Source organism: Ammospiza nelsoni, chromosome 5 (assembly GCF_027579445.1).
Source record: "Ammospiza nelsoni isolate bAmmNel1 chromosome 5, bAmmNel1.pri, whole genome shotgun sequence".
In the NCBI taxonomy this organism is placed as follows: domain Eukaryota; kingdom Metazoa; phylum Chordata; class Aves; order Passeriformes; family Passerellidae; genus Ammospiza; species Ammospiza nelsoni.
This window is the reverse complement of record NC_080637.1, coordinates 18,616,255-18,629,050: the sequence shown is the minus strand read 5'-3', so window position 1 is coordinate 18,629,050 and position 12,796 is coordinate 18,616,255. Positions and strand designations below refer to the sequence as shown.

Below are 12,796 nucleotides of genomic sequence, written 5' to 3'. Positions count from 1 at the left end.
CTTAGCAATTCATAAACAAAGAACTGCTTTGGCTGTGAGAATGAAAAAGGTGGTATGTGCAGGAAGTAAGAGTTACTGAGGCTGTAAGAAACAAAAAATCCTTGATTCTATAGCAGTTGGTGAACATTATATACACCAATACTATTTAATTTATTCCCTCTTTTGTCATAATACAGCTAAAACTTCCAGATCAGAGGAGTGAGAAGGAAAATCCAGACAATTCTTCCTAACCAGAGAACAAGGAATATATTCAGTAAACAAGTAGGAGTGAAATGGACCAACACTTTTATATATTTGAAGCAAAAAATTTGATCTTCATTCCGGGATGGTCATCCAGGACTTTGAACCATATATCCCACTCAGTCTAGTAGGATATACCAGTCTTTCATACAAGATACCAATGATGACTAGGAGATGGAGCAGTGATAATGTGTATTTTTCAAATACACATTATACAAATGTGTATTACACAAATACACAATTACACAAATACAAAAATTTGCAAAGATCACCCAGAAGATACAGAGTGATTCTGCACCACCACCCCACGGACTGAAAATAAACAGCTGAAATCATGTGAGCACACTTCTGTAATATGTCTATTGATAAGGTTACAATATTTTCCACGGTGAATGCTGTTGTGGCTTCTGTGAGGTTTGGGAACAACCTTTCTTTTGTGAACTTGTGAAGTCATGCCCATGAGTATTCTACCAGTGCCACCTACCATGGCTGATGAAGTGAGATCTAAAAGCATCCCCGTGTAGGATGAGAGGACCACGGTAATAATGTTGTATCTCATAGATGAGTGTGAAGGTGTAAATTGTATGATGGAGAAGCCAAACTTGAAAATTTACTGGTGATACATTACCTTAAGGCATCATACAGAAGTATCACATGCAAGGTTAGGCAGATTTGTCATCATGATAGGAAGAAGACCCACATCTGTATGTTATGGCAGTCCAAAACCTTTCTTGAAATACAGGTTGTTGTAGGTTCTGAGGAGTGAGTTCCGAATCTTTCTTGTTCCTTCAGCAGCCAGCTGTCCGGGCCCAGAGAAGGATACAAAGTTGCATCCAAAGTAGGTCAGTACCTCTGCCAGTATTTACAGCTGCAGTGAGTCTTGAGTTGGCTTTTAGTGATCTGTGAAACAAAGCTGATACACTTTAGAAATATAGAAATGTGTCTCATTAAGTTTGATTCTATGAGAAAATAGAGGAGGATGCCAAGGCAGATAAATAGTGATTATGTTTCTTTAAATAGTGATTATGTTTCTTTGCGTGATCTTTCTTGCAGTGATTCTGTTGAAAGCTAGTAGGCCGAAGATCCTCCTTCTGTGAAGTTTTCCATGTAGAGTGAGTCAGCACTGGCAGTTTGTTTAACAGTTTGATGCTGCCAGGTAGGGGTGTGAGGATTCTGAAGGACTGGGACTGAAGCCCCTTGCACATGCTGAACTGGTGTGAAAAAAGGTGCTGAGGGGTCTGTTGCCATCACACTAGGGATCAGAGGGCTTCTTAATTTTGGCTTGAAATTGAACCATATGCTAGTAGAATTGTATTCTTTTGAGTAACCATGAGGTGAGGTAGAAAAGATGAAGGTAACAGATCTTTGGGGTTATAGGCACACGTGCTGAGGACTGGTCAGATGCCCCAGACAATACTACATACTGTTCTACATGGGCTAATGTACGTACACTTATAAATGGAGAGGCTGAGCATCCTGCTCTGGCAGCCTGTCATAAGGTCAAAGAGAAATGATTTACAAGTCTAAGACTCCAAATACAGAGTGTTTTGTTGAGCGTGCTCTGATGTTGTGCTGTTACTGTGAAATACTACATGAAGGAATGACATGAGGTCTGTGTCCTAGCCTGGATGCTCCAGAGCGAAAACTGCACACACCACCTTCTTACTGGGTGTAATTGGAAGAATCTAGAAGCATGAGTTTAGATTATAGAAAATTGGTTGAATGATGCAAATACCAATAAGGAATACCATGTTATCAAAGGGATGTCCAGGGACTATGGAATGCTGTAGCCCACCTGGCAGAAAAAAGCAACTTACTGTGAAAAAAGGCAGACTTGCTGTGTGTCAGACACATTAGAATGTGGATGCCATAAAGGTTTCTGTAAAAAACTTGTTTCCACTTAAAAAGTATTTGTACAGCTGCACAGCAGATACATGTGAATTATCCCTTAAAAGATAAACCAATATATTTCCTTATCATAATCTTATTAGGTTTTTGACATTATTTCTATCCATTTTTAATACTCTGCACACTAATGTACATGATATGGTATGGTACGATACTTGCTCTTTAATACGTTTCTATCACAGATTGTATTCCAGTGCAACAGCAGTAACTTATATCAGCATGTTGTAAGACTTCTGAGACAGGTGGCAGGATCACTAAAACAATTTAACTGGAGAGTAGTTCCTCACAGGGAAGTACACAAATGACCAGATGGCCTCCATAGTTTGTACAAACTTTCTTGTGTTGAAAGTTGAAGGTACTTTGTGTGTCTGAGCCTAAGGATCTATTCCTACACTGAGTGGACTGCACGAGTGTTTGCTGCTTTAATAGCTTGTGTTTTGTTCAGAGATCAGTGTGCTAAATGGTCCCTGATGAGGAAAAAAGAATTTGGAAAGTACTTTTCATATTCTACAAGATTTTCACAGCCTAGTTGCTTAAGCTCTCTGAACCTTAATTAATTTTCTACAAGCAATAACAGGTGTATCTATTTCTGATTCCCTAGCCATGTATTTATTGCAGGACAAACTGGTTTTTGAGGCAAGGAAACCTTTTACTGCTAGAGAAAACATAACAATGAACTGGTAAGTTGTTTTGCAGCAATTTAGCTGAGTGGATGTGAAATACTGATGAATAAAAAGAATCATACCTACTCTAAATCACTTGCTTTTTACTTTATGCAGGACTTGTTCTGGATGATCAGCACAGGCAACTGTGTTAGGCTGGGCCAGCTAAAACATTGTTTTCTAAGTATGTGGGTGCAGCTGCCTTGCGGAAATGTACTGTAGTAAAATCCTTCAGTTCTCGAATATGGCTGTAATGGCTGTCTAAAAATAATACCTAACAAAGGGTGTCCTTCGCAGGGGAAGCCAGAAATAACCTTTTTCTCTGTCACAAGCAGCAGCTTGACCCAGAGACCACGAAAGAGCTGACTTTCAAGCACATTTTCTACGTTAAGGAATCTTGAGCTTGGACTTCCCCCCAAAGAGATAATAAATACCAGTCGCTTCAACTTTTTAGCCTTGGTTTTGTAACGAGCCGTGTCCCGCGTCCATCCGTTCCCTGGCGCCCGCGCTGGGCCGTTCGAACCAGGGACGTTGTACCGGGGACGCGCGGCGGGTTCGGGCTCGGGCGCGGGCCCGGCCGGTCCGGGCGGGAGCGCGGCGGTCGCGGGGCCAGCGCGTTCCCGCCCCGAGCGCGGCCGGTGCCGGCCGGGGGCGCGGGGAGCGGCGGCGCGCAGGCCCCGCCCCGCGGCGGCGGGAGCGGCGGGGCTGGGCGGTGCCTGGCGCCCTCACGTCCCTTCCCTCCCTCGCTCGCTCGCTCCCTCCCTCCCCGCCCGCCTCTCCGCCTCCCCCCCGTCGGCGCAGCGCTGTGGTGAAGCCGCATTGTTTGTGCCGCGGGGGGAGGGGAGCCGCTCAGCCCCGGGAGCCGAGCGCCGAGCCCGCAGCCGGACGGCGACGCGCGCCGCGCCTCACGAATGCGCCGCGCCCGGCGGCAGCAGCAGCCCCGCACCCAGCGCCGGGTGACCGCCGCGGGCAGCGCGGCCCTCGTAGCGCCCGCTCGGCCGCCCGCTGCTGCCGGACGCGGGGCCAGGCGGCAGCACCGGCGGGGCCTCCGCCATTAACCCGGCCGAGCGTCGGCCGCAGCGGCGGAGCGGGAGGTCTGTCAGCCGCTCCTTGGCGGCTCCCACAGCGTGAGTAGGGCCGGGTGGGCGGCGGGGACGGGCGGGCGGGGGCTGCGGGTCCGGGAGCCGGCGGGTCCCGCTGCGGCGGGACGGGAGAGCGGCATGGGGGAAGGAGCAGGGCGGACTGGGCACGGCCGCCTGCGGGGCAGGGCAGCGGCGGGCGGGCGGAAAGGCGAGGCGAGCGCGGCGGTCTGGGGGAGGGAGGGAGGGCGCCGCTGGAGCTGTTTTGTCAGCCGCCATATTTGTGGGCCGAGTATTTTCGCGGCGGGGAGGGAGTGACTGTTGGGAAGGGCTGGAGATGATGGGCCCGGGCAGGAACCATCCTGCCGGGGGCCGGGAGGGGGGAGCGCCGCGCCGGGCAGGAACCATCGGCGGCAGGGGAGGGAGCGCGTTGGAGGCTCCCTGGGCGTGGGCAGGAAGTGTTGGCGCGGCAGCGGCGGGGGCGGGCCGGGGGCGGGGCAGAGCCGCGCGCGGGAGGCTGGATGCCGGGATGGCCGCGGGCTCCGGCGGCGCCGGGCTTTTCCGCCGGGCCGCGAGAGAGCGGCTCTGGGGGTCCCGCCTGTCTTGGCCGTGGCCGCGCACGTTCGCTGGGCTCCGTGAGGCCCCGCTCCGGGCCGTGCCCCGGGGAATCGCTCCCGCTGCGCGGCTGGAGCGGCGGGTGGTGTCCACCCAGTGTGCGTGTAAGCGCTGTTTGCTTATCGTCCCTCGTTGTCTAGGACTAAAGACCATCCCTGTGTCTTTCTCTTTTTAATAGTCTACATGAAAGTGCTACTGAGAGTGCAATTCCCTAATCCATTGAGCAGGGATCCAGGGACTAAAGACAGTTTATTTGAAGAGGAGGAAGGTAACTAGGGCAGAGATTGTAATTTAGAAGTATATGGTACTGTACTTTTCGTGTTAGTTTTAGCTATCCTACACCTTGGTAAATAGCTTTTTTTTAATTTTATTTTTGCCTCAAAGCACGTATTTCACAGAAACGTTCCCTTGTGTTATGGGGAGGAAAAACGTCTGCTGGTGATTTCCTTCCCAAGTAGCTGATGCAATTCTAGGAGATGAGAGCTGTGGATAACTTTCCTGGTTTACATCCCGCAGTCTGTGAGGGCAGGACAGTGCATTAAAATAATCTTGTGTGCGGTTAGTGCAGTATCTTTGTGGTCGTTGAATGGAAATTTGTTTTAGTTTACGCTTCAAATTTACATTTTGGTCCTCATTCCTATTGATCTGCTGGATACTGGGAAGGGGGGCAGGGGTAGGACGGAGAAGTGCCAGCTGATAATTGCGTAGGAAAAGCAAACCAGTTGTGGGTCATGAATTTGCTATGCAGAACTCTGGTCTTCATCCGGAGTATTTATAGAACATTTGCAAACAAGAATTTTGGAGAAACAAAGCACTGCTGTGGCCTCTGGAGCATTTAAGTTATTCACACTAAATTTGCATGAAGGTCGGCCTGAGTACTACCAGTTTCGATTTTTTGTGCACTGCATTGTATTTGTAGGCTATCTAGTCTGTGTTTGAGACTGTAACTTCCTTCCTAAGTCAGATGTATTTATTGTTGAGTATTACAGTGTACCTAGGTGCTAGCTCAGTCATTTTTTTATCAGTCTGGTTCCTACAGTTCGTTTTACTTTTGCAACAGCTGTTGTAAATCTTTAAGCAAGATTAAAGATCTTGTGCTTTTGAGTATTTTCTTCCTATTTTAAATTCCTGCCTGAAGCCATGCTCGAGAATCTTGGGAACAGAGTGAGGTGGAGAGCTTGGAAACATAGCATTAATGTATTTTTCTGTGGTACTGGGCTAAGGTAGTGTGGACAAGTTACACATGTTTTTGATTTCTGAAGGTCACCTCTCATCCCGCCCTCTGAATTTTTCTGAAACAGTCTCTATCCTCAGGAGCCACTACAAACAGATACACAACCAGCAAAAATGTAGGAAGGGGCATTAAAAGTACCAAAGCAGGCTTTTGCTTCAGACAGAAGTGAAATGCAATTGTATGAGGTAAACATGCTGTAAACCTTGTTTCTTGACAGGTAATGTCATTCTGATCTGTAATAAGTTGCTGTACATGGACACATCAGTGTGTTTTAGCTGAAGAATCCATCATTACTTGTTCACAATAACAGAATTCAGGGCCATTGTAAAATATTTGGGTCTCTGAATTATAAAATCTGTATTGAAACTGGAAACAAATTTTTAGTTTTGGTTAAATTTCCGGTATGTTTTAGTGATTGGACCTTCTTTGGTGTTATTAATTGTTTACACTGTTTTCTACAGTTTAGAAACTAGTATGATTGAATCCTGTGTTGTTTTACAGAATTTAATTTTTAAATGCTTCTTCCGAAGTTGTTTGAAGAAATGGAACCTTTTATATTCTTCTGTTGTTTATAAAGAGCAGAACAGAGATTTGTCATGATTGAGCATTGACTGTTGTCTGAATTTCTATATGACATAGAAACTAGTAATAAGGGTTAAGAATGAGTTGTGTAAAAGTCAGATTTATGAGAAGCACAATTCTTGCATGCATAATAAAACTAGCTTAGGTTATGAAAAGAAGAGTGTGTTTGTGAGAGCAGACAGATCAGAGCCTTTGGGCACTAGTCTCAGGGCTAGTTGCCTGATCTAGTAGCGTTCTGTGAGAGGAGTTCCCTCAGTACTTTGAGGCCTTTAGAAACTGGCATCATAGACTTAAGCAAAAGGCAAGCAGCGTGGAGGAATTAATGTAGTTAGTTGTTCAGTGCTTGCTGTTTGCTTCCTGAAATGGGGATACTGGTCTTTCACAGCAGTTGTGTTTTGATTTCTCTATTTCTCCACTATTTTGGCAATACATGCTAACACTACTTGTGTTATGGTGAGCAGCCCTGACTTTAAATGCAGAGTTGAATGGTGAGGCCTTAATAATACTTTAGGCAGTGATTAAAGATGAAGGGATTTTTATGTAGCTGAAGTTGAATGATGCTATTTATTAATGATTTCTTGGGAAGAAGGAAGGAGTGGAATAGAATTTTGGACTTGACAATGTCAGTCAGGTTTATAAAATTTTCAACCCTTGAAAAAAAAAAAAAAGAAAAACCCCACCCAGTGTGAACATGTCAAAATGTATGAGTATGTATGGACACTTTTAAGTTAAAAGTTTTGTAACCATCCTAGTTATGGGGCTTTGGAGCTGTCTTTTTGTATGGTACGTGATCTTTTTGCAGTAGGTTGTAAACTTAAAAATTGTTTTAAAGAGCTTGGGAGTGGGTTTGTAAGCAGGAAGATTTCTATCTATCAGCAGTTGGTTAGAGAACAGCTCCTGAAGAATCTGTTGAAGGAGAGGACTGTGTGTACTTAAAAGCAGGGAACATGTTTTGGCCCTAAGTCAAATCTGCTTTACAGGTGAAATATTTACTGGTTGCAGTCCATACTGCACCATATTGGGCACTAAGAGTTCTGTCATGTTCTTGTCATGTTGTGAAGAATAATGGGCTCACTAAGGATTGAGGAAAGTGAAAAAAAAGTATAGGGCTGTCAAACTGCCCACTTGCCAAATGTGGAAGTATATGTGCTTTTCTAGCTTTTAAATATAGCTATAGTAGTTGGATTGATAACATGAATGTTTCCAGTTTGCACTGGAAAAAAATTCACAGAAAACTATTTTTTCTTTCACAATTGCATTAGGTCTTTTGAAGAGAGGTCTAGAGGACAGAGTCTGTAGCTGTTGCAAAAATTTTCAAACTGCAGGTGCCCCTAAGGTGTTAAGTATTGTATTAAAGGTTTTCTTACAAGGTAACAAATGCAGTGTTTTTAAATCTCTGACACATCTGAAATGCTTTTGTTCTCACGGAGTGGTCTTGCCGACAGTGCTTCTGGAGGGTTTCTAGCAAGGATTTTGTATAGCTGTGTTTACTCAGGGAAGCTGTTATTTAGAGCATCTATTGATCTTCAGGTTAAGCTTGTACGAAACTGAGCAGTCCTGTTGAGTAAGAGTGACAGCTTTTGGTTTTGTTTACTTTTAGTTTATATGCACAGAGGGCTATAGAACTGAAGGTTTTTCCCTTACTACAGTAAAACTAATATTTTAATATGATTATTTGAAGTTCATAGTATTAACTGTTGCTCTAATTTTAGGTAAACATTACCAAATGAGGAGAAAAGGAAGATGCCATCGAGTATCGGCAGCAAGGCATTCTTCTTCCCCATGCAGTATTAAGCACTCCCCGACACGAGAAACCTTGACGTACGCTCAAGCTCAAAGGATGGTTGAAATAGAAATTGAGGGTCGCCTGCATAGGATCAGTATCTTTGATCCTTTAGAAATTATATTAGAAGATGATCTTACTGCCCAGGAAATGAGTGAATGCAACAGCAATAAAGAAAATAGTGAAAGACCACCGGTTTGTCTACGAAGCAAACGCCATAAAAATAACAAAGTGAAAAAGAAAAATGAAGCTCTTCCGAGCTCGCATGGTATCCCTGCTACAACAGCTCCTCTTCCAGAACCAAAAGTACGGATTGTTGAGTACAGTCCCCCTTCAGCTCCTCGGAGACCTCCCATTTATTACAAATTCATTGAGAAGTCAGCAGAAGAACTTGATAATGAAGTTGAGTATGACATGGATGAAGAAGATTATGCGTGGTTAGAATTGATCAATGATAAGCGGAAAAGTGATGGAGTGTCAGTTGTTTCTCAAAATATGTTTGAATTCCTTATGGATAGGTTTGAAAAAGAGTCTTATTGTGAAAACCAAAAGCAGGGTGATCATCAGTCTTTAATTGATGAAGATGCAGTGTGTTGTATATGCATGGATGGTGAATGTCAGAACAGCAATGTGATCCTGTTTTGTGATATGTGTAATTTAGCAGTACATCAGGAATGCTATGGGGTGCCATATATACCTGAGGGCCAGTGGCTCTGCAGACACTGTTTGCAGTCCCGCTCTCGGCCTGTAGACTGTGTGCTGTGCCCAAACAAGGGAGGTGCCTTTAAAAAGACAGATGATGATCGTTGGGGACACGTGGTGTGTGCTCTGTGGATTCCAGAAGTTGGATTTGCCAATACGGTTTTTATTGAGCCAATTGATGGTGTCAGGAACATTCCCCCAGCCAGATGGAAGTTAACGTGCTACCTCTGTAAACAGAAAGGTGTTGGTGCCTGCATCCAGTGCCACAAAGCAAACTGCTATACTGCATTCCATGTGACATGTGCTCAAAAGGCTGGTCTGTATATGAAAATGGAACCTGTGAAAGAGCTAACTGGCAGCGGAACAACGTTCTCTGTGAAAAAGACTGCCTACTGCGATGTACATACTCCACCAGGCTGCACACGGAGACCGCTCAATATTTATGGAGAAGCTGAAATCAAAAACGGTGTTTGTAGAAAGGAGGGATCAGTCAGAACTGCTAGGTCTACATCGAAAATCAGGAAAAAGACAAAAAAAGCCAAGAAAACAGTGGTTGAACCCTGTACAGTTATGCCAACAGTATCTGCTCCTTATATTCCCCCCCAGAGGTAAGCAAACCATCAAAATATGAGAAACCTTTATTTAATCTATATCATTTTCAACCAGTGCTTTTAGATGCCACCTTGAAGTTTTTGTATGTTTTTTACGTGCTTTCTTTAAAGGCATTTTACAGAGAACTACTCTTAATTATGTACATTGCACTGTTGTGGAGTGGCATTAAAAATGCAGTAACTTCCTCAGAGAAATTACTAAGTGATCAAGTGATCTGTCTTGTCCTCAGAACGTTTGGTTTGAGTTTTTTTGTCAGACTTAAGTTCTGTTGTGTTTCCACTTGTCTTTCATTGTACTTCTAAGAATTAACTGCTGAATTCGGAATAGTAGGTGCAGCTGATCTTCATATTAAGGAAAAAAGCCAAGCTCAAACTTAATTTTATTTGTAATTTTGGTTTCTGAGCTTCTTTTTCTAATTTTAAAGGATCCAAAATGAAAATTACAATTGTGTATGTAAGTTTTGAATCTTGTTCATCTTACATAAATAAAGAATAAACTTATCTATGTAAGTTTTACAAAAAACCTTCAAGGAAGTATTTTCCTTGTGTAGCAGAATAACTACTCCAGAGGTGTTTCTGAAATTTATGTTTGTATGTTTACAACACCAGTATATTTGTTTACCTGTTGGATGAAATTCTTACTAATTTAAGAGCAGTAGTTTAGAAAGTTTCTCAAATAGGCAGCAGTTCCATGTGCAGGCTCATTTCCTGTCCTGTGACTGGACTCTGAATGCACAGAAGTGAGGGCTTTTAATGTAATGCAATGCCTTTTAAATAGCTGACTCCAAGTCTCAGGTAGGGAGCAATTAAAGCTGGTTAAATTAATCTAAATGAGTATGTGTTTGGAGACTGCAGTTCTTTCCTGTAATAAGTTTTGTTAATGTAAGAAGCTACTTATTGACTGACTTTGACAAACAGCCTTCACCTCCCATGCAGTGTTTACAAACATCAGATTGATTGCTCTGTCCTGTTAGGATTGGCTTGGTAAAATGGTTTTTATGTTCAGTGATGCACTGCAGAAAAACTTTATTTGACAGTAGGCCACTAATACTGCTCTTTAAACAGGAACCGCTGGCCATGGAAGGAGAAGTTGGTGTGTAATAGTTTGACTTTCTCTTAATTAGGATAATCTCAATTGGTAGTGTAGTGTTATTTTGTTTTGCTTTTTTGTGGGACACTGTAAGAAAGAACATGAACTAAGAGTTGAGGATTAGAAAGTGTGTTCTTAGTTGTGCCTCTGGCAGCTCCTTCCATTGGCAACTTTTAACAAAACCAGACCCCAAAAAGATGCTGTTGTCAGATGGCTTTTTTAAAATAGTCATTAGATGCCAGGATTACACATAAAAGGCATTTTATTCTTTCTTTTTTTTCATGTTAATGATTGACTTTCTTTTCAAGACTGCAGAGAAATTCAGTATTCTTCTATTTATGCATCTCTTCATATTTCTAGAAACAAGTACAATTCCTATACTGTATGTCATAAGTGTAAAAAGTGTACAGTTCAAAGGTATTTTAAAGTTGAGCTTTATTATAAATTGTTTGTCTTTGGCTAAGAGAGACCCTTGCTTAAGTACTCTTTGTAACGTGAACATGTTCAGTCCTAGAAAACTGATCCCTGAATTAAAAGTGAAACAAATGGGCATATTAAAAGGAAAAGTGATTACACTGCAGACCCAAATCTCTAGTTTTAGAACCAAAGTTGTCCCATTTCCTTTGGCTGTTCTTCAATTTTTGTCTGTTTAGGAAATACTTTTGTGTTTCTGTAGGAATTAAGTACATAAAGTATTAAAAAAGACCCATAAAGTATAAAAAAATTATTTGGATCATTTCACAGTAGTCTTCATTTATGTTATTCTTTTTCTCTAATCTGTTTATTAAATACTCTTTTTTTCCTTTGGAGCTGAAGCATGGCTTTTCAGAGGCCTTGAAGAAGAGCAAATAAGTGGTTTAATTTACTAGAGAATAAATATATACACTCAATATTTAAACACTAGTGCTTTATTACCCGAAGAATTTGATTTTATTATGTTTTCAACATCTCTGGAAATTGTAGCACATGTGGAGAAGCTTGGTTTGGATTGCTTTGTTAATACCTAGGGTGTATGCCTCCTCAGCACATTGCTGGCTCTTCAGAGTTGGTAGTTGGAAGAGTGTACAGGTAGGAAGAGCACAGTGGAGGAAAGTACATGCTGGATGCAGCCCCTGAGTACTTCTGGTGAAGCTTGAGGAAAACTAATCTGCAATTTGTGTTCAGTTTAAGGAGAAGGATTTGTATCCTTTTCTGGATAGGCAGAGTATATGAATGACTGAGCATTTTAGTAACACAATTTTTGATAATTCTGGTTTCCAAATTATCCCAATGTCCAGGATGTTTTAAAAAGACTGGGTGTGGAACAGCATACTTCATAATTTCTTCACAACTTTTGTAGCTTACGAATTTCTGGATCAGCTTACCTTAGGTTGAGTTTCTATGCTACTGCTTTGAATGACTTCTACCAGAATTTCTTCCGCAGATCTCATATTCTACACTTTTTGCAGTTAAATTATATAGATAGTGTCATCCTCTAGGTCATTTATAATTAATTATATGATCTCTCAGAATTTAATCTGTGAACTACTGATTTAGGGGTGCAGATCAGAAGTTGCTAAGCATTGATCCTTTGATGATAGGAGATAAATGCTTACCTCCCCTGCCTCCTCTTTTTTCTCTTTTTTTCTAATTTATTTTTAATGCTGGGCTTATATCTGTCCTGTTGCCTAGGTATTTTGGAAAGTCTATACCTGCGTATCTACTTCCAAAGGTGCTGTAGTTCATCTTGGAGCCTTGAGGTGGTTTCAGTTTTCAGTGCTGACCTGTAACTTGCTTAGCTCTGGTAATGATGTATGGGACTACCAGAGACCTCCTGTGCCTGGAGGTTGTGTGTCAGACCTGCCTACAGAGATGTGTTGTTTCTTTACTTGAAATTTCTGTTCAGTTCTTACTGAAATACCAAACTCTTGAACGTGGTGGCTTACACTGTACTGTTCACACTAATTCGTTTTTTTTTTTCTTTGCCTGTTTTTGGTGCGCTTTTTTTGTTTGTTTCTTTGGGTTTTTTGATTGTTTAAAGGTAGAAATGGGAATCATATAAAAGTTGTGTTCCTGGGAAGTGCCAGAGCAGTTGTGCTGTGTAGGAAGGAGAGTGGGAAAGGACATCCAAAACTTTTCCACTGTATGGGAGGGACAGACAGTGCCTGCTGCTCTTGGCAAGTGGTAGTCAGAAAGTGGCCTCCCACTGCCACCAGCTAGTTTGGCTGAGGAAAATGGCAAATTTGTTCTTGAAGTATGGTATATGCCACTAGGGATGTGTAATGGTTGAATTTTGCTAGTGTAGAGATTC

The 12,796-nt window shown here is 42.6% G+C and overlaps 1 protein-coding gene across 9 annotated transcripts in view; it reads left to right on the top strand.

Annotated features, from left to right (window-relative positions):
- BRD1 (bromodomain containing 1) overlaps nt 1-12,796 on the top strand; it is a 70,134-nt gene that overhangs the window by 6,421 nt on the left and 50,917 nt on the right. For 6 of the 9 annotated variants that reach the window (XM_059471578.1, XM_059471579.1, XM_059471581.1 and 3 more), the window contains one exon: nt 8,033-9,413. In XM_059471578.1, coding sequence (XP_059327561.1) covers nt 8,047-9,413 — 1,367 coding nt within the window. In that variant the 5' untranslated portion in view covers nt 8,033-8,046. Of the gene's footprint in view, nt 1-3,707; nt 3,938-4,682; nt 4,773-8,032; nt 9,414-12,796 lie in introns of those variants that run through there. The other 3 variants (XM_059471577.1, XM_059471586.1, XM_059471584.1) reach the window with 2 other exon arrangements.